At 44.2% G+C, this 22,298-nt stretch overlaps 1 protein-coding gene across 5 annotated transcripts in view; it reads left to right on the top strand.

Annotated features, from left to right (window-relative positions):
• The window catches only part of nbeab (neurobeachin b), a 338,760-nt gene that overhangs the window by 146,660 nt on the left and 169,802 nt on the right, over positions 1–22,298 (top strand). For 2 of the 5 annotated variants that reach the window (XM_056283780.1, XM_056283777.1), the window contains exons 18-28: positions 608–716; positions 820–901; positions 1,086–1,209; positions 2,404–2,596; positions 2,801–3,790; positions 5,946–6,163; positions 6,394–6,547; positions 7,433–7,613; positions 14,166–14,290; positions 14,639–14,746; positions 15,653–15,821. In XM_056283780.1, the coding sequence (XP_056139755.1) occupies positions 608–716; positions 820–901; positions 1,086–1,209; positions 2,404–2,596; positions 2,801–3,790; positions 5,946–6,163; positions 6,394–6,547; positions 7,433–7,613; positions 14,166–14,290; positions 14,639–14,746; positions 15,653–15,821 (2,453 nt within the window). Of the gene's footprint in view, positions 1–607; positions 717–819; positions 902–1,085; positions 1,210–2,403; positions 2,597–2,800; positions 3,791–5,945; positions 6,164–6,393; positions 6,554–7,084; positions 7,094–7,432; positions 7,614–14,165; positions 14,291–14,534; positions 14,538–14,638; positions 14,747–15,652; positions 15,822–22,298 lie in introns of all 5 variants that reach the window. The other 3 variants (XM_056283779.1, XM_056283781.1, XM_056283778.1) reach the window with 3 other exon arrangements.

Genomic DNA, 22,298 nt, shown 5'->3' with positions numbered 1-22,298 from the left:
TTAATGCAGCCATTGCACTGTCGTAAGCTGACTTTTACGACCTCCATCTTAGCAGTTTATGAATCGTTGCCCTGCCCTTTTCCGCTCATTTCCATAGTTATACTTTTTAGAGAATAACTCCGCTTTTCTCTTAAGTATCAAATTTGCCAGCGTTGGCAGAATGCAAGCATTTTTGACTTGTTAGGGAAGTCTCAGCTGGCCTCAAGGTGTTGGCACCGCGGCACCTCGTCATTGCTTTGGCTCGGCGTCGCGACAGTGATCCTCATATTGTTTGCAGAAGTAGCTTGTCACTGTGAAACCCATTTACCTGTTGTATGCTTCTGCCTCTGTATATGAGAGCCATTCCTAGTGATGGGGTGACTTTGTTATCTGACACACACACAACAAAACCTCTCTAATTTGTGACAGCAGGTGCCTTTCTGACACTGGCGCCCTGAGCCTAGCACCCATGTGTTGAGGCAAAAGGAGGCAGCGTGATGCCATTCACTGATCCTTTCAGTGGCTGAGGGAGCTCTAAACAAGATTCTCCTCCATTATGTGAATGTGTGTGTGTGTGTGTGTGTGTGTGTGTGTGTGTGTGTGTGTATGTGTGTGTGTGTGTCACCAGGAGGAAGGTGGAGATCATGCACACACACAGCCTCTTTACTCTCCTGGGGGAGAGGCTCATGCTGCACACCAACACCGTCACGCTGACGACCTACAACACCCTATACGAGGTAATAGAAACATTCATCCTCAGTGTTGTGGTATTATTGCACAGCAGGTCTCTACACTTTATTTACAAGTTATCAATGATATTCTCTCCTCTCCCTATGCCAGATTCTCACAGAGCAGGTGTGCACACAAGTGGTTCACAAACCTCATCCGGAGCCCGATTCCACGGTCAAGATCCAGAATCCGAGTGAGCTTTTTCTTATGCAGAGTATAGAGCACCATGGTCTGTACATTGATGAGGGTGTGCCAGGTTGTTGACATCTGTGTGTGTGTGTGTGTGTGTGTGTGTGTGTGTGTGTGTGTGTGTGTGTGTGTGTGTGTGTGTGTGTGTGTGTGTGTGTGTGTGTGTGTTCTGGCCCATGTTTGAACAGTGATTCTCAAGGTGGTGGCCACCCTGTTGAAAAGCTCCGCCCCAAGCACAGAGCTGATGGAGGTTCGACGTCTCTTCCTCTCCGACATGATCAAGCTGTTCAGTAACAGTCGTGAGAACAGACGGTAAGGAGGAACACCACACAACCACCGCACCACTTGCCACCCCGGTTGATGTGTCAGAGTACGGGGTAAAAAGAGAGACCCCCCCCCCCCTTGTGTTCTGCTTAATGTGACTGTCTCACTGCTGGGGTAAATCATTCGTACATTGCATGTTTTCAATAGCAGATGTTCCTGTGACCATTTTTGATGGTCACCCTTTTTCGAGCTCTTTTTTTCCCCCTTCTTCTGTGTTCTACTCACACACACTCACATACACACATACTCTTCTTTGATTTGTCTGAGCTCTGAAGGTAATGGCACGGTGGCACAGTGGTTGGCGCGGTCGTCTCACAGCAAGAGGGATTCTGGGTTCAAGCCCCGGGGTAGTCCAACCTTGGGGGTCGTCCCGGGGCATCCTGTGTGTGGAGTTTGCATGTTCTCCCCATGTCTGCGTGGGTTTCCCCCAGGTGCTCCGGTTTCCTCCCACAGTCTAAAGACATGTAGGTCAGGTGAATTGGCCACACTAAATTGCCCCTAAGTATGAATGTGTTTGTGTGTATGTGTGTGTGTTTGGGGGGGGGGCTGTGTGATGGCCTGGCGGCCTGTCCAGGGTGTCTCCCCGCCTGCTGCCCAATGACTGCTGGGATAGGCTCCAGCATCCCTGCGACCGTGAGAGCAGGATAAGCGTTTCGGGTAATGGATGGATGGATGAGCTCTGAAGACATATTGCAGTTAAATTATCGGTCTCGACAAACCCATTCATCAGCAAGACAATTTTGGCCAAAATCAGTGGACACACAGTCCTTTAAGTTTGACTCTTCAATAAATAAGTATGGAACAAGAGGAAAAGAACTTCTCCAGTTTTCACTTTCTCCTACACTTCTGTTACCTTCATTGACTTGTCATATTTGCCAGATCTTTGATGATGATGATAATGATGAGGATAATTATTATAAGTGTTATCGAGAAATTCATTTTTGTAACTTTGATGCATCACTCCAACACGAGAGCAACTTTCTCACATTCATGATCGCTCTTGGACATAACACGTTTTCACCAGAAAACAGCATTTGCTGGTGAAAATGTGTTATGAAAATGTGTTAAACACACACTAACTTGCCCAAAGAGTAGATGATAAAAGAGCGGACTCCATGCTTCACCCACAGTCAGGTGATAGAAACATGTCTTGTTGATTGAGCAGTGATGTGTCGGTTGCAGGTGTCTGCTCCAGTGCTCTGTTTGGCAGGATTGGATGTTCTCGCTCGGCTACATCAACCCCAAGAACACCGAGGAACAGAAGATCAGCGAGATGGTCTACAACATCTTCCGTATTCTGCTTTATCATGCCATCAAGTACGAGTGGGGAGGCTGGCGTGTGTGGGTGGACACCCTCTCTATCGCCCACTCCAAGGTAAATACTCTGTTCTACCGTACACCTAATCACTTGTGGTGTCTGTTAGCAGGAGAGGATATACTGCCCTCTGCTGGTGAGAAGTAGGAAACATTTTTTAAACCTTGTTTTCTGTATTAAACAAACTTCACAGTAGATTGCATCAAAAATCATCATTTCAGTATAAAAGCAGTTGTAATTTCCTTTTTTTTTCCTTCTGTGTAGGTGACATATGAGGCTCACAAAGAGTACTTGGCTAAGCTGTATGAGGAGTACCAGCGTCAGGAGGAAGAAAATATCAAGAAGGGGAAGAAGGGTTTGGTCAGTACCATCTCTGGACTGTCTGCCCAGGCCCCGGGGATTAAGAGTAACATTGACATCAGAGAAACTGACGACAACTCCCGGACCCCTGAGAGCGAGGCGGATTATGAGAGTTCTGACTCACGCAACCTAATTGCTGAGGGAAAGGGGTCTGAGGAGGCCCTCAGGGGGACTGAAGAAACAGTTGGTGGGGTCCGAGTGGAAGTTAATGACCTTCTGGTAGACATCAAGGCTGAAAAAGTGGAGGCTACAGAGGTGAAGCTGGATGATATGGATTTGTCCTCTGAGACTCTGGGAGTTTCTGAGAATGGAGGGCTGGTGGAGGTGGACTCTCTGTTGGATAGCGTCTACTGTGCCGCTGTGAAAAAACTCAACAGTGATGTCAACAGCGTGTTGTCAAAGGCCAGCATGGAGGACAAAAACACAGGCCCACTTATCACGCTGGATGACGATAAGGACGTTATCCCCAACAACAACTTCCTTTTTGGCAAGGTGGGAAGCAGCATGGAGACCAAGCTGCTGCCTGAGCTGAATCCAGATGAGTCGCTGGTCCTGCCCAGCCCACAACCTCAGGTCCACACCAGCACTAGTGATGACCTGGGCCTTCTAACTCACATGACAGGCAGCTCTGAGCTGGGCTCCATACCCAGCATCCTGCAGGACACCAGCCCAGTCCTGAAGGATGTCAACTCTACGGCAGGGGCTGGGAGTGAGACTTCCTCCAAGGGATCAGGGGTCTCTGAGGGTGCAGCAGCCATGGCGCCTGAGGGGAGTGTCTTGGCTGCTAAGGCAGGAAGCGCAGTGGATGCAGCTGGCACCACTTCTGACACAGAAAAGTCAGATGATGGCAAAGACAAACAGATGAAGAAGATTCAGACAACCACCACCACTCAGGTTAGTCTGAACAGTCAGTCAGTCAGTGGTCGTTGCTACATGAGCCAGTTTTTCTTCATTCTAAGTGAAATCAATCCGATTGATGATTCTCCTCTAAATGAGCACTAAAGGGACTACTAATACTACCACTCTTGGCTGCTCCCGTTAGGGGTCACCACAGCAGATCATCCGTTTCCATTTCTTCCTGTCCTCTGCATCTTCCTCTGTCACACCAGCCACCTGCATGTCCTCCCTCACTCACCACATCTATAAACCTCCTCTTTGGCCTCCCTCTTTTCCTCTTCCCTGGCAGCTCCATATTCAGCATCCTTCTCCCAATATACCCAGCATCTCTCCTCCACACGTGTCCAAGCCATCTCAATCTTGCCTCTCTTGCTTTGCCTCCAAACCGTCCAACTGGAGTGGTCCCTCTAATATACTCATTCCTAATCCTGTCCTCCTTTTCACTCCCAATGAAAATCTTAGTATCCTCAACTCTGCCACCTCCAGCTCCGCCTCCTGTCTTTTCATCAGTGCCACCATCTCCAACACATGTAACATAGCTGGTCTCACAACCATCTTGTAAACCTTCCCTTTAACTCTTGCTGGTACCCTTCTGTCACAAATCACTCCTGGCACTCTTCTCCACCCACTCCACCCAGCCTGCACTCTCTTCTTCACCTCTCTTCTGCACTCCCTGTTACTTTGGACAGTTGACTGCAAGTATTTAAACTCATGCGCCTTCGTCACCTAAAGGGAATGATCGAATAAAGTGTCCTGTTTACAAGCCCCACAATGAGTTACCAGAAAGAATGGCTCTGACATGCGAAAATACACTGGAAACGAGTAAACATCACTTGTCTCAACAGAAAGAGAGAACGGGAAGAAAGAAAGAGTATATATATTCCAAAAGGAGAAAATAACCAGAAGGAGCTAGTACATGACAAATTTTCATCTGTTGAATGGATTAAAAAAGGTTGATACAGCACTACCCCTGTCAAACGGATGAAGTGTCTTTCAAAATGGGTCAATTTATTCCGATTGAGGTGATTTTATAATGCAGTTATTCCAACTGGCCCGCTTTTACGATTATAAATGGAATAAGAGGCTTCCTGTAAACTTAGCTAGTGTGTGTGACGAGTGGGTATAGTCTGAATACACAGGTGTGTCATCTTACTGATTGTTACTATCATGTGAAGTGGATTCTGTAGTGATATCCAGCACATAGTGTCGCTTTTCTCATTTTAAGACTGTCAACGGGCTTAAATGAATGGCTTTAGTGTGATGAAGGCATGTGGTTTCATGCGACCAATCATGGTAGAGGTGTGCTGACTTAAAATTGAAACCAGCCTGAAAGTCTGAGCAAGAGGTTAATGGTAACAGTAGAAATTCATGAATTCGAAACACAGAGCCAGCAAGGTCAAAGGTTGGAAGCAGAGAGGGAGGGAGAGCTATGTATTTTTGTTCCTTAGAGTTGGTCCCTAGTTAGTTAGTGCTATAATAACAGCACCCAGTGGGCTCATTTCTCTCCCCAACACTGCCTGTAACGGGGACAAGACCTCCTGGCGCACTTCAGGGAGCGCTCCTCCGAGACCCAAGAAATTGGACTGTTGGAATAGTTGGTTGAACCAATGGGAGGGCAAAAATAAGGAAAGCACTATGGTGCAAATATCACAGGGGATTTGTTAGTTCTTCTTCACCTCTCCTGTGCGCAGTGCTCTTTCCCAGAGGTCAGACTCTTTCACCAAGATCAGGTCAGCAAGGAAGAGGAAGCGGGAGGCTCGTTTATTTTTAAACTCTTCACTTTTGTGTAATCGCTCATGTTCAATTCATGAGCATCTTTTTTCCCCATTATTTCCTTTATTCAGTTCTCCACTGCTCTTTCAGGTCGATGTTCTGCTTTTGTATTTAGCACATTGTGCTTCATCTTGCTCCAGATGGTGGTGACCAGGAGACATATTTGAGTCTGTCAGTCAAGGAATCGCACATATAGAAGAACACAGTAGGACCGTTTCACAGCTAGTATTTTTAAAGTTGCAACCTTTCTCTCAACAGATTTTTGTGACATAAACCAGCAGGGGTTAACTACGTGCATCTCAGTAGACAGTTTGGTTTTAGATGTGACTGTCAACTCGCACTACCACTGTATCTTTGTCCCCGTCTGGCTTCCCCTCAGAGTGCACACAGACGTCTGAACAGTCAGATGGAGAGGGACATGCGTGTGGATCTAGGCTTCAGGGCCATGCCCATGACAGAGGAACAGCGTCGGCAGTTCAGCCCCGGCCCACGCACCACCATGTTCCGCATCCCGGAGTTCAAATGGTCGCCCATGCACCAGAGACTGCTCACTGACCTCCTGTTTGCACTGGAGACTGACGTCCATGTCTGGAGGAGGTGTGTGAATTTTTCATGTGAGAAAGGGAGGGAGGCCGGAAATAGTGAATTAGAGCTACTGTATAATGTTAGTGGAGTATTTGTACCAGTTGAAAAAGGTTTTCTCATATTTCCTGTGTGCAGCTTTATTTACCACAAGTACGCCCCCGACCTTTGGTTAATATTATGTGAAATGCAGCTGCGTGATTGAAAGCAGTATAATATCGTGTGTCTGTCTTCCCTACCTACAGCCACTCCACCAAATCTGTCATGGACTTTGTGAATAGCAATGAGAACATTATTTTCGTCCACAACACCATCCACCTCATCTCGCAGATGGTAGACAACATCATTATTGCCTGCGGTGGGATCCTGCCCTTGCTCTCAGCGGCCACGGCTCCCTCTGTGAGTGTGCTCTGCGTTCTAACTACTGGGGAACATTGCCATCTGGCGGCCATGTTGTAGAACTGCTTGATCTGTGCTAACCCGCGGTGTAAATCCACCCTAGGGAAATAAGACAGGTTTACATTTATCGAATAGGGTCACTTTAATTTGCTCGACTGCTGTGTGCTTTATTCATGTTGGGATATGTTTTTTTCTCTGCCAAGTCTATTATGTCTGTAATTGGCTTTCCTACACTTCGTTTATGTTTGCCGTGGATTGTTGTGTATCCAATTCTGCTTTAATCTGCTATTTTGATTTGAATTTGGTTTTAATCCTCTTTTTTTTATCAGTGCATGTCAAGAGTGCCAGGAATAGTGTTTGTGCAGTACATTTACATTTCTTACTTCTTTATTTAGTCCAGAAAATGAACTGTATGTTTTGCCGTAAGCGCTCATGAAATACACAAGAACGCTGACTCTTCCTTACCTTTTACCTGCGGCATCTTTCCCAACTACCGTTACTGATTTGCTTCTTCTTTTCTGACAACACAAAGCAAAGGGATCACCAGTAGCCAAAATCAGGTGGGAAAGACTGGTGAATGGGCTCAGGTATGACACCTGGGGGTGTAGGTGGGTCACAGGACTCAGTAGTGTGTGGCGCCCCCCCATGCCCAACAAGGCCTGCTTTGGGTTTTAAATCTGCTGTCTCAAAGCTCAGACTGAGCTCAAACCCACAGAAATAAAAGGATGCAGCCACAAACCTTCCCATTGGATCGGTCTGCCTTTAATTCACAGCACTTGGCACTAAATATGGATAATACGTGTTAGTCACCTCAAAGTAATGTATATATTTAATATAATTATGGATTTCTTCTGTTTTTCTTTTTTGTTTTTGTACCACAAAAAGATGGAGTTGGAGAACATCGAAGCAACACAGGGCATGTCCTCAGAGACTGCTGTCACCTTTCTGTCCCGCCTCATGGCCATGGTGGACGTGTTGGTATTCGCAAGCTCCCTAAACTTCAGCGAGATTGAGGCCGAAAAGAACATGTCCTCTGGTGGCCTCATGCGGCAGTGCCTCAGGCTTGGTGGGTACTTGTGTGTGTGTGTGTGTGTGTGTGTGTGTGTGTGTGTGTGTGTGTGTGTGTGTGTGTGTGTGTGTGTGTGTGTGTGTGTGCGTGTGTGTGTGTGTGTGTGTGTGTGTGCGTGTGTGTGTGCGTGTGTGTATGTGTCTTCAGGTATTATATGGGTTTGGAAGAATGGGAGCATTACCTTGGTGTTCAGCTCGAGGAGCTGTGCTGAGCCATAACTCTTGTCTGTCACACTGAACAATCCATAAAACCAGAAAATGTGATGACATTGGTAAGCTCAGCTAATTCCCGCAATCATTGCAAACTCTTGATTTAATCTATAAACTCATATACACAGCACAGCGGTGACTGCATTTGTTGCATTCTCATCCAGTCAGAGTGCGTCTTTTTAGATTTCAAAATTGACAGTGCAGTCAGGTTCCCCTTTCAAATGTTACTCTTCTGTTTCTGTCACTCGTAATTGTCACTCATAATAGCCATAGTCCTTCATGGGCCCTCCTCTGTGTGTGTGTGTGTGTGTGTGTGTGTGAGTGAGGGAGGGAGATAGAGCAAGGGAGAGTGTGTCTGTGGGTCTATGCACACACATTGCTATGCTTGCTGGATTGGTGACTTTAATGTCGGACCATTTTCTAACATTACTTATTTAATCGGCATGCATTTTGTACCATCTGTGTCCACTGAAAAGAAAAAATATGAGTCTAAAAGTATAAATGGTAGAATCCACTTCTCAGAATCGGAAACACTTTTTCATTTCATGCACTTGTGCACATGAAATGAAACAAGACGTCGTTTCCCCCCGGCCCACAGCAGTGCAACACAGTCAAAAACTTCTATTTCTGTTTTTCCCCTTTTAAGAGAGCGCCCCCTAGTTTAACTTACCTCAGCCATGTTTCGGATACTTGTGATGTCATCAGAAGCGCTCATTTGCATACAGTCAATAAGATAAAATCATCAAAATATGAAACCCCACCCCGTAGGTTTCGTTATTGGTAAGGTTTTATCAATGTCGATACCTTAACAATTCCCTCTCATCGATTTCCTTCCTCAACGATTCCCTTTATTGATTCCTAAAATGGAACCGTCCTCTCAGGAAGTGATGGTGAGAGAAAGAGACCGGCCCCTGAAACTAAACTGAGCCTCGTTTACATTTGTTCTCAGTAACAATCTTTTCTTTTTAATTCAAAAGTAAAGTTGTCTGACTGAATTTAATATTTTACTTTTATAGCACCCTGAAACAGTGAGGTCAAGACCCACCAGAAGAGGCGCTAATAAGCACAAGCTTACCAATAGTTAGAGCAGATGGGGGGTGGCCAATTTTGCGGGATATCCACTGAAACCAGGCGCGTTAATTAACACATGCGCTGCCCTGTTAATAGTGGCAGCCATGTTTTCCGCATGTGTTCCTGCAGTTGCTCCAAGCAGTACTCGGGAACACTGCTAGATTGTAAAACCCTTATGTGGTAGCGTTGACCTTGTCGTCGTTGTTCGGGAACCGTGTGTGGTTCTGCACTCTTTGCACGAGTACATTAAGGACTTGCAACAGTGTTGGTGGTGACAGTCAGTGTAATGCTTGTTAGCTCAATACTCTTATTTTGAATTACCAAAGTAAAAGCAAAATATTTGGCCTCATTCATCAATCATGGGTGGATTACCGAACAGGCCTACCGGGCCCCAAGGGCTCAGGGGGCCCCTGGTTCTGGGCCTCTGCGTGAAGTCGCTGTTATTAATTTTGCATTTGTTGTTGCCTAGGCTTAGTTTCCTGGTATCAGACAGAATTGTCAAGTCGGTGCACTCCTTTTCCATCTTCAGTCTGGCGTCGCCTCCACTCTGACTGATTTATGTGGGGAAGGGGGATTCGATCTTCCCTAATCAGTCACTAGAGACCAGTGTACTCGCCTGAATCTAACGTCTTTTTAAGTCGGCACTGATGCGTAGCCATGCCAACATACTAGTTTTGCCGGGGTTTTAAGAGTGGAGTGGACTGTGATGTCGGGCGATATTGAGAAGACATGTTGTCTTGGGGTGGCATGGTGGTGCAGTGGTTAGTGTTGTTGCCTCACAGCAAGAAGGTCCTGGGTTCAAGCCCCAGGGTAGTTCAACCTTGGGGGTCGTCCCGGGTCGTCCTCTGTGTGGAGTTTGCATGTTCTCCCCGTGTCTGTGTGGGTTTCCTCCGGGTGTTCCGGTTTCATCCCACAGTCCAAAGACATGTAGGTCAGGTGAATCGGCCATACTAAATTGTCTCTAGGTTCGGATGTGTGTGTGTCGGCCCTGTGATGGCCTGGCGGCCTGTCCAGGGTGTCTCCCCGCCTGCTGCCCAATGACTGCTGGGATAGGCTGCAGCATCCCCGTGACCCTGACAGCAAGATAAGCGGTTTGGATAACGGATGGATGGATGCCATCTTGACAACAGCTTGACAATGGCATTAGTCCCGCCCATGGCGCTGATTGGATAATCGCTTTTTCAACCAAGAAACCACTGTTTCATATCTACTGCCAGACCAGAAGAATAAGTCCACTTGGTGGAGTGGGCGAATTCAAAGGTCTGGATCCAGACAAAGGGCTTAGTCTTTCATGTCAGTAACAGAGCCCTAAAAGTCCTACTGGAAAACTGAAGGTGTGTCTTAATAAATATGCTGTTGGTGTTAATTGTGTGTATGTGCACTGTAAATCATGTTGAGGCACAGGTGAATTTTGCTGTTGTACTGTTGGCTACAAGTCAGTGTACCTGCCCTGCCGGGGGGGGGGTGCTCAGGGGGGCCCATTGTCTCATAATCTGCCTATACATACAAATTTGTTCTTACATTTTAGCCCTGAAATTTGTCTCAGAGACCAGTGTAGAACCTGGGTGACACCTGTATTACGAAACCGATTGGCTAACACTGGGGGGCAGCACGGTGGCGCAGTGGTCAGCGTGGTCTCCTCACAGCACGAAGTTCCTGGGTTCAAGCCCCGGGGTTGTCCAACCTTAGGGGTCGTCCCGGGTCGTCCTGTGTGTGGAGTTTGCATGTTCTCCCCGTGTCTGCATGGGTTTCCTCCGGGGGCTCCGGTTTCCTCCCACAGCCCAAAGACATGTAGGTCAGGTGAATCGGCCGTACTAAATTGTCCCCAGGTGTGAATGTCTCGGCCCTGTGATGGACTAGCGGTCTGTCCAGGGTGACTCCCCGCCTGCTGCCCAATGACTGCTGGGATAGGCTCCAGCATCCCGCAACCCTGATTCGGATAAGCAGCTTGGATAATGGATGGACGGACGGATGGATGGATGGATGGATGGCTGACACTGATGTCTTTGCAAGCCTGGGTCATTGCTCATTGCAAGAGTTAGACAATAGATGTTAGGGGGAAGGAATTAGAAATAACCATCATGCTTTGCTGCTGACTGTCACCACCATCTTGAGAGCTAAAAAAAAATTGTCAAAACAAATGTGTACGTACAAACAATTGATGAACGGAGCCAATATTTGCTCCTGAAATAAATGCAGAATTAAGATTGGGGCACAGTTTTTTTTTCGATTTTCAAATTTTTGTTTTTGTAGTTTGAAAAATGGAAAGTTACGATATTGGTGTCCGATATGCCTCCCTTTGCTGAGTAGAAACAGAAGCAAATAAATGAAGTGTGGCCAGGAGTTCTGTCATTGCTGTGGTTGCACGACCCCGTCCTGTTTTGTGGTTGCAGATCTTTGTTGATTTCCTGCAGCAGCTCATGTTGAATGTGACCTGACAGGCGATACACCCACACAATGTTTCCATCTGACGTTGTAAATAAACTTTCACGTTGAAAAAGTCTTTCCTTTCTCTCTGTATCCTACAGTCCCTTCGCCAAGCTGCAACAGTCGCACACATGTCAGTGGTGCGATGAGTTAAAACATGCTTTCCACATGTGTTAAACAGTGGTTTCATCGACTCGCGTTGCTCCTATAAATGCATATACAACGAGGCAAATGCTTGAAAACATTCTACCCATCCATTCTCTAGATTCATTTGTAAAAAAAATGGCCATTGTGTCCTGTAGTAAACCTCCACAGTTGGGTTTTGACACTGAAAGAGGGATTGCGACCAGGCAAACTCTCAGTAGATCTGGCTCTAAGTCTATAATTACAGTTTAAACTGAAGTGAATACAATTCTGTTAAAAATTCTCTGTTAGAGGGGCATCCGGGTGGCATCTATTCCGTTGCCTACCAACACGGGGATCTCTGGTTCGAATCCCTGTGTTACCTCCGGCTTGGTCGGGCATCCCTACAGACACAATTGGCTGTGTCTGCGGGTGGGAAGCTGGATGTGGGTAAGTGTCTTGGTCGCTGCACTAGCGCCTCCTCTGGTCGGTCGAGGTGCCTGTTCCGGGGGGAGCGGGAACTGGGGGGAATAGCGTGATTCCCCCCCACGCACTACATCCCCCTGGTGTAACTCCTCACTGTCAGGTGAAAAGAAGAAGCTGGCGACTCCACATGTATCGGAGGAGGCATGTGGTAGTCTGCAGCCCTCCCTGGATCGACAGAAGGGGTGGAGCAGCGACTGGGACAGCCTGGGAGAGTGGGGTAATTGTCCGGGTACAACTGGGGAGAAAAAAGGGGGGGAAAAAAAAAGAAGGAAAAAAATTGCACGTTAGAATGAACAGAAAATTATCCTTATTTGCAGACGTGTTTCCTCTCATACAAGTAATGACTGCTTCACACCTCATGCATGACATGTTTTTCCCTGTCGTCATTACAATTCAGCCACATCTTTAGAGGGCTTCATTCTGCTGGCCTTCATCGCCATTTCTGTTGTGCAGTCAACACACACATATGCAGCTCGGACATCCGGAGGGAGCTCGGAGTAGAGCCGCTGCTCCTTCGCATCGAAAGGAGCCAGTTGAGGTGGTTCGGGCATCTGATTAGGATGCCTCCTTGGCGCCTTCCTTTGGAGGTTTTCCGGGCATGGCCAACTGGGAGGAGACCCCGGGGTAGACCCAGAACTCGCTGGAGGGACTACATGTCCAATCTGGCCTGGGAATGCCTTGGGATCCCCCAGGAGGAGCCGGGGGGCGTTGCTGGGGAGAGGGATGTCTGGAGTGCCCTACTTAGCTTGCTGCCACCGCGACCCGACCCCGGAGGAGCGGCTGAAAAGGAGATGAGATGAGAGACTAAATACACACGCTAACACGAGGTCAGCCCCGTGTTCCCTCAGCCCTGTGGGTTGGCTAGCGAATAGGTTAGCCATCGCTCACGGCTAGGTTGATGTAAGCGCTGGGTTAAGGTTAGTGTTGGGTCGAGAGGTTGAGATACGTTAGGTCAAGTTCAGGTAAGCTCAGTAAAATAGGGTTGAGGGAACGCAGACACGTTCCTGCTGGCACTGCACTTGCCGTCTTCCCGCTCGCCGTCCTAAACTCGTCTACGATGTGACATCTGTTCTGGGTTCCGTGAAGAATAACACAGGAAGCGAAAACCCGGGACTCGATAATGGGAATCGTTAAGCAAAATAGGTTTCTATCCAGCCCGGTTCTTGCAGTGTCGGAACCGGTTCTTCTAATTCAGGCTCCAACGATGGCCAACCCCACTGCCCACCCTTACTGACATCCCTCGCTTGTGTTTGTACTTGTTTCCTAAAGGTCAGCTGATGATGCTGATCAGGACTGGACCACTCCCTCACAGTTCTCGAGATAATCGAAAACAGTCATGAGGAATCAGAACCAGAATACTTTATTTATTCCCGAGGGGAGATTGAGTTCTATTACAGACACTCACGCTCTAATAACTAAAAACTAACAATATACAAGATAAGAAAATAGAAACAGAAACAAACAGAAATAAAAAATACATAAGAAATAGAAATAAGAACAAAATATATCAACAAACATGGCGCACCCTATCTATACTGCACTACCGCAGCACACAACAAGCAGCACAAAACAACACAAACAAAACTCGACAGGGCCAGTCCAATGACCATTAACTCCGAGTGTCTGACAGTCTGAGTCTGAGGGGGGAGTTGTAAAGTTTGATGGCCACAGGCAGGAATGACCTCCTGTGGTGCTTTTTGGCAGAATGAGTCTATTACTAAAAGTACAAGAAACACAATATTTGTACTTTAAAAAGAAAATTATGTCGCTGAATGTTTTACCATGCTGCGTTCAAGGTTTCAGACGTGAAAAGCTAAATCAGTGTAGTGACATTACTCCGACTTCTAACTTGTGTTTCGGAGTATAGGAGATACTCCTCACCCGTCTGAGTGTCCTTGTTGTAAACACACGATCCCTCCGTATCACCAGCTTCAGCGTGAAATCTGTTTGGCTGCTGGTTTTTGCCCTGACTGTTTGTCTCGGCAGACTGGAGTAGATGGTCTTTACAGATAATCAGTTAGTTTCAAAGAGCAGTATTTGGCGTCAGCAATTAATATCCACTGACCTCAGAAATGAGTGTCAGTGATTTATTGTGTGTGTGCATGTGTGTGTGCTGATTATTGTGTGTGTGTGTGTGTGTGTGTGTGTGTGTGTGTGTGTGTGTGTGTGTGTGTGTGTGTGTGTGTGTGTGTGTGTGTGTGTGTGTGTTTTGGTGGATGTGCATGCACCTTAGTGTGCTGTGTGGCTGTTAGAAGCTGTCTGGAGTACAGGCAAAGACAGAGGGACAGGGGGGCCAAGTTCTCCATCCCCAACAGCAAAACTCAGGAAAACCTGCACAGCACCTTGGCGGCCAGCAAGGTAGGTCTAGTCCGTCTTCAGCGTCCGTGGGCTCTGCTCTCTTTGGCCTCACTTGCAAATCTGGGCTCTCACCTCTGCAAAAAAGTATAAGACAGAGAGTGAGATGAGCTTTCTCATCATGTGCTGCTAAAATATACTTCTGTTTTTAGAAGGGGCTGTTTTGCATCCAACCCCATGATAACGCATCTTCCATTTTTGACGTTTTTATACCTCCAGTCTTGCTGCTTGTTTTCCTAGTAGAAAGCAAGTAAAAAAAGCCAGCTGAAGGTCAGCCGTAACAAAGCTTGTATTGTCAAGCCTTGACTGGACATGTGTGGCATGTACCATCACACTGTCTTTCTGCTTTAGACAGCCACAGAGAATGTCTCCAGTAACCTTTCTCCCATCAAGGATCCTGACCGCCTCCTGCAGGATGTGGACATCAATCGACTGCGCGCCATGGTGTTCCGCGATGTGGTTAGTGTCTCTGTGTGTGTGTGTGTGTGCGTTCAGTTAGTGGGTATGGAAATAGATTTTTTTTTTTTGGTCAGCAAACAGGTGTGCAATGACACTTCAGTGAACAAAGGATGCACTGAAGGTGCCCTTGTTGACTGAAGCACTATTATTTAAACATAAGCCCACAACCCTTAAATCTGTATGGAGGTATAGCCGTCGCTGAGAATGATGATAAACCAAATGTTCGAAGTATGTAAGGAAATCCTGGCAGTGCTTATAGTGTTAGACTTTTCATTCTTCCCTCATGGTGTGTTTACTAGAGATGCACCGATTGCAATTTTCTTGGCCGGTTTTGATTTCAGATATTTTTAAAATCTGGCCTGCCCATTCCAATTTTGACTGATTCCGATTTTTTTTCCTCCTAAGAACTATATTTGACAGCATACACAAACATGTATATTACTTTTCTTTAATGGAAATTTCAGTTGTATGCTGACAATATTAAATAACTTCTATATTTGCTTTAAAATTGCACCAGGTTACAGGACCTTCTCTCACTCTCACTCAAACCAGTCTCAAATTAAAAAAGTGCTCCAGGTTACTGGAAAGTTTTTTTTTGCAAATAGAATCCAATTCCAGATGAATTGCAGCACATCCCACTTTATCTTGACATGTTTTCGACACGGGTTTTCGACGACATGTTTTTAGCATGTGTGTGGGAGTGGCTGTGACATTACTGTCTGGACTGCTGTGTGCACGACGTGAACCGATGTGTGGTGTACGCTTGTAAATTTGACCAGCACAGAATTGGGTATCAGTCGGTGCATCTCTAGTGTTTACTGTGTCAGAGCTGGGGAGTCAGTGGATTCTGTGAGCTGCGATCGAGTGTGGGTGAAACGGCAAATGTACCGTGGTTCTCTCTTTTAGGATGACAGTAAGCAAGCCCAGTTCCTGGCTCTGGCCGTGGTCTACTTCATCTCTGTCCTCATGGTGTCCAAATATCGGGACATCCTGGAACCCCAGCGTGAGACTGCCAGGATAAGCAACCAATCAGGCCGCTGCATGCGCCAGGAAATCAACTCACCCACCAGCACAGGTGCTCCAGCTGTTTTCCCTAACTTCTTCTACTGCCCTCCTTTCTGCTCTCTTTGTGTTGACTTATACCCCACCTCCCTTCTGACTACTGTTTCTAGAAAGAAACTCAAGCATTGAACTGTTCTGGGGGTTGACAACATTGAAGAAAAGTGTTAAAAAGTTTGTTTTTTGTAGGGACTGTGTCTTGAAACTTGCTTGCTGTGATTCTTGCTGAGCCAGCTGTGATTTCCTCGCTTTATTCTGAAACACATCCTCCTGCTTGACAGCTCTTTCAGGAGCCTAGCCGGGAAAGCCTGCCTGCACTCCGCTGACTTACCGATGATTTATTCATTGACTCCACTAATTGCGCCACATAGAATTAAACATAGAAGCCAGGCAGGGGAGCGTGGGGATGGGAGACAAGAAAGTTGAACATGCCTTCACTGTTCCTTGTGATGTGAAGTGTAGTACACTATGCCTCCAGTTATAAATCATACATGAAGCCAGAAGAAAAGAAATCTGTAGGTCTCTACAAAGGGTTTACTGAGTGAGTGTGGTGTGGTGCCAGATTTGTGTTACACTGTGCATGACCACGTGCATCAGCTCTCATTCAGACAAAAGATGAACATAGTGGAAGCAGAGGAGGAAGAAAAAAGAGCTCGAAAGAAATATGAGAGAGCAGAGAATAGAAGACAGTGGGAAAACAGAATGAGAAAGGAAAGGAGAGAGCGATGGTGAGTGAGAAGTTTAGTGAGCGAGAGAGAGAGATATGGAAATGCAGCAGCGTGCTGGCCCACTACTGTGGGTTTTTGGGGCAGTGGAGCCAAGTCTTCTATTTTTGGCCCCATCTGTCAGTGCCCATTAGGCAGGCAATCCACCAGAGGAAAATGGGATCATAGAGGTTGCTGGGAGGAGAGGCACACTGCCGCCTTCATAAATTTCACCAGAAAATGGGGGAATTTTCCAGATGGCATGTGGCAGACGATTGTCTGCAATAGACCAGAAAGCCAGGAAGACGTCTTGTCGGCTAAATCAAGCCCTGCTGACCTCGTTGGGGGGCATATGATGAATATTAATGGGTTTGGACTAGCATCTGGGTAACAACTGGGTCAGGACAAGCCAGAATCAGGATTCTGGGATTGGGGAGGGCACATCTGCAGTTCGCTGGCAGAACCAGCAAGCATTTAGTTGGATAAAGTTGGTCCCTTAAATAAGCCAGCATTATGAGAAATTTGTCTCACATGAAAGTATTTTAAGGTACTGTCACTTTTTTTATTTGATTTAATTTGATTTATTTGATTTATTTTGAACATGTAAAAAAGAAACAACAAAAAAAACCAAAATAATATTAAATTGAAATGAACAATAAACCTATATAACAAACTCCATGAACAAATTCTCATAAACAACACAAATAAATATTGCACGTTTAAGAACATTTTTTGTATATTACCCGGTAGTAAATTATTTATTGCTTTATACAGTATTTGTGCTGTGTTGAATTCTACGAGATCCATAAACTTCAAGGAATGTGACTTTAAAAACAGCGTGGTAGTGTGTTCATGAAATCCTAAATTGTTAATTATCCTCATGACCCTTTTTAGCAGTATGCATAAGGGTAGGTTGCTTTTGTAGGCGTTACCCCATACCTCCACACAGTAATTCAGATATGGCAATACAAGTTATGACAATATCGTGTGTACAATGCTTTATGATCCAGAATGTGCCTTGTTTTTCCCAGCATTGCAATGCTCGTTGCCAGCTTTGCTCGCACATGTTTTATATGAGATTTCCAGCAGATTTTGTGGTCTGTTATCGCACCTAGAAATTTATTTCCATATACTCTATGTTGACATTGTCAATCATCATTTGTACTTCAGTGTTTTACAATTTTCAAACAACAATCTTTTTGTTCAGATTTAATAATTTGTTTGTCAAACCACCTTTCTAATTTTCATTTCTGTTATGATCCCCTCCAAAAGCTTCTGTAAATTATCCCCAGAACAGAAAAATATTGATGTAGTCCTCAAATAGAACAAATATCAGTATTTTTGATACTCTGCATATATCATTTATGTACAGGATAAACCATTTCGGGCCTAACACTGACCCCTGAGGGATTCCACAATTAATATCCATGAATGTTGATTTATGCTCACCTATCTTCACAAATTGTTGCCAATTTCTTAAATGGATTCTCAACCAATTCAACATGACTCCTCTGATACCATACCTTTCCAATTTATCAAGTAATATATTGTGATCAGTGGTATCAAAATCTTTTTTTTTAGATCTATAAATGTTCCTACTGCATACTTTTTTTTTGGTCTATGTAATTAGTAAGTTCTTCTATTAATTCAATTAGTGCCACTGCTTTCAGTCAGCAATTTGTGCTTCTCAGTGAATTTGTCTTATCAGTCAGTAGACTTTTTCTAGTATCTTGGAGAATTGGGAAAGCGAAGAAACAGGCCTGTAATTTGTAAAGTGGTGTCTATCCCCAGTTTTATATAATGGTATAACTTTTGCCATTTTAATTTTGCTTGGAAATTTACCAGCTTTATATGACACATTACAGATGTGAGTTAGTGGTTTTGCAATATCGTCGATGACTTTGTTGACTATTGTCATATCAATTTCATTCCAGTCAGTAGAAGTTTTGTTCTTACATTTGCTTACAATATCCATGATTTATTTTTCTTTTACTGCTCTAAGAAAAATTGAACTCGGATTTCTAGCACTATAGTCATGATCAGCCCCCTCTTTGGTTGTTTTCAGGTCATTGATTTTTTTTTTCCTGCCAATTTTGGTCTCACACTTGCAAAGAATTTATTAAAGCCACTAACCACATCATTCATATTATAAATGGTCTTACTGTTATCGATAAAATACTGAGGGTAACTTGAGTCTCTAGATCCATTTCTAATAATGCTGTTTAATACACTCCATATACCTTTAATGTTGTTTTTATTATTCTCTAATATGTTGTTATGGTACTCCTTCTTACATATCCTCATAATATTAATTTATTTTTTATATATTCTTTCCTGCCTCTTTAGTTCTATACTTTATGAATTCTTACATAGAGTATTTTTCTTTTTGCAGGCATTTTGTAAGCCCTTTGTGATCCATGGACTATGGATATTTTTGTTTCCTACTGTATTGGTCAATTTTTGTCATATGATTTGAATATTTTCAAGAATGTGTCATATGCTTTGTCGATATCTTCATCGTATATTATTGGGCATCCTTATCCTTCTTGCAGTTACTGTCAGACTGCACATACGTCATACATTTTTCAGCTCACCAGGATACTGTAGTCCTCAGATTTGAGTAAATCTGTTCTGTTTAATTTTGGACTTTAGAAATGTTGAGATGTATATTGGCTCAAAAATAATCGAACAGCAATCTGAGTCCTCTGCCTGTCAAATCTGATGGACCAAAATTTGTTGCTAGATTGGAAAGCTAGGATTTTTATGGCTGTGGACGGGAGCAACATTTAAAAAGGTTAGAAATGCAAAAGAATGAACATGTTAAGGCTGGCTTGTTTCTGGACCCAAATGCAGACACGGACAAAAAGGTTGTAGGGGAAAAATGGGACATGTTGAAGGATAAAGGGGTAATTGGTTGCGGTTTTGGAGACGAGTGGCCGGCTAAGGCAGAGGGCAGTCATGCAGATGAGTGAGGAAGCTGGCTGGCTGGCAGGCTGAAGAGGCGCGGGCAGGCAAAAGGACACTGGGGAAAAGGGCACAGGGAATCCTGGACACAGGAGAACACAGTTTGCAAAAGGCACATGGAAACACTGGGATAAACTTAAGTACATAAGATACTGGCGCAGCCAGAAGAGTGACTACCAAGGCGGTTGATGGAACAATAACAATGAGTTGGTGAAGAGCCTGGGTTCTTATGCTGCTGGGTTGATGAGCTAATCGAAGACAAGTGTGGAGGTGAAGCAGGAGAGGGAGAGCAACACCCACGCCATGTGTACACTTGACTGACACAGAGAGACAGACAGGAGAGATGGAGATGCAAGTGAGGCAGGGAACACAGAGAAACACAAGGGAAAATGGAGCAGAGCAGGCAGCATAACAGGGTTAATCCCACAACAGGATCGGGCCTGGAGTTATCAAGCATCTCTGAATTACTCATAGGAATTTTATAAATTTCTTATTTTAAATTTCATAAATGAACTAAAATTACTTCTACCACAGAAAAGGACCAAGGGATTAGTTAATGACCCCATGAACGGCAAGCAGAGTGCTACTGGATTCCACACATTTATGCACTTCCTGTAAAAACAGGTGTCAGACACCATCTCTTTTTTTTAAAAATAAATATTTACTTCAAACTGTTAACATACATAATAACAAAAGCAGACAACAGAATCGAATGAATAATGGATAGAATACAACGATGAGCAGTGTCAAACAGAAACAAAGAAAAAACATCTGGGATAGAAAGAAAAAAATGCGAGTATATGACAGGAAATTAATTTAAAAACATTACAGACATTGCAGACATTCATTGCTTTGACAGCTTTTTTTGTTTTGAGAGGAAGAAATAGTTGACACATGTTGTTCCATTTCTTTCATAAATACAAAGAAATTGGGCTTTTTGTTTGTACATTTGTGAATGTGGAATTTGGCAAGAAGTAGAATTAGATTAATAAAAAAAAATGCATGGTCTTGCTCACTATAATCACAGCAACCCAATATAAGATTTCTATAATAAAGAGCAAAATCTGAGAAAATGTTAACTATAAAATGATTAACATCTTTCCACAACTTATATGTAAAAGTGCAAGACCAAAATAAATAGGAGCAAGTTTCAGGATGTAATTCAACAGAAAGAACAATATGTCACTCTTTAAATTTTATAAGAAATGTTTTACTGGATAGAATCTGGATCAACTTAAGAGAAACTTCTTTGACCTAATTTGTTAGAAGGAACTTTTGTGGTAAGGATAAACTTTCTTCCAGTCACTATTACTAACAAAGTTACTCCAATAAAATGTTGCTGGAGGAATAGAAAAGGTGTTGGCATGAAACAAAGCTTTTATTCTGTAATTCATACCTCTATGAAAAGAAAAACAAACTTTTCCTAATGGAGATTGAGCTGGGTCAGGGGGTGACACTGACAAGGGCAGAGAGCGGTCAACATTCCTAAATAACATGTATATTACCAGATAGGATAGCGTTGAAAACTATAGAAAATTCCTTTGGGGTTATTGGTATAGTATACCTGGCTTCTGAGTAGTTGCACAGTAATCCCTAGTATAATGTCATTGTTATACCACTTATCATAAAATAATGACTTGTTCTTATATACAGTATCACAGTTGTTCCAAATATAACATCTCTGCGGTGAGAAGTTGTGCTTGTAAATCAGCGCCCCCAAGCCAAAAGAGCCTGATGGTCAAAATTAGCAAGTTTGAGTGGGATTTTTTTGAATACTGTAGTTACATAGCAGAATGAATTTTAGACCAACTAAATGTGAAGAAAAAAAAAACGTGATGAGAGATGAAATTCCAAATAGAAGTAGGGTTTTTTAGATATTGTTTGATCTAGTTTATTTTGAATGTATCATTAAGCGAGCTGAAGTCTGTAAAATTTAGCCCACTGTTGTTGTATGTATTTAGAATGACAGATTTTCGCATAAAGAAGAAATTGCCAAGCATCCTGTCGATAGATTTACACACCAAGCCATCAACTTAAAATGATTGAGCTGCATAGGCTAGACGAGACATACCTTCCAACTTAGTGAGCAGAAGTCTGCCCTTCAGAGGCAAGTCTCTTTGTAACCAGTGGTTGAGGACCTTTTGGGGGTTATTTCCCAATAATTTGATTTAAGTTCAAAATTCCTCTGGATTTCCTATCTTTAGTAATTTGGACTCCAAGATATGTAACAGAGTTTCTCACAGGAATATTAAAAATTGAGGACAATGTACATTTTTGATAATTTGCATTTATTAAGATTAAGGGAGAGCCCAGAAGCCTTGGAGACGGGCTGGGTAGTGCTGACTGCCACTGAGATTTGGGAGGCATCCTTAAGAAACAGGGCTGTATCATCTGCCAGCTGACTGATAATTATTTCTTGTTGGCAATAGCGTTGCCTTTTAAAGAGCTGGCTTTGACCTGTAAATTAAGTCGTTGTGCAGCTAGAAGGAAGAGGTATGCAGAAAGAGGACGCCCTTGTTGCACCCTGCGTTTTAAAGGATATCTTGGGGATGTGCCACAGTTTAATTTAATAGAGCTGTTTCCATTCGTATAACGTTTTGACTGATTTGCAAAAGAAGTTATCAAAACCAAATTTGTTCAGTGCAACCATCATAAAATCATGTTCCAAAGAATCAAAAGCTTTGTAAAAGTCTAAAAAGGACAAAACTCATTTTGCGTCAGACACCATCTTGCAGGGTCCTCTTCCGTCTGCGTCGCGTTACTCGTGACAAGTGGTGGGACTTGATTAGCGTTGACGGTAGCCAATAGCACTGAATACACCACAG

This window comes from Lampris incognitus, chromosome 7, assembly GCF_029633865.1.
Source record: "Lampris incognitus isolate fLamInc1 chromosome 7, fLamInc1.hap2, whole genome shotgun sequence".
NCBI classification, from domain to species: domain Eukaryota; kingdom Metazoa; phylum Chordata; class Actinopteri; order Lampriformes; family Lampridae; genus Lampris; species Lampris incognitus.
This window is presented reverse-complemented; position numbering and strand designations above follow the sequence as displayed.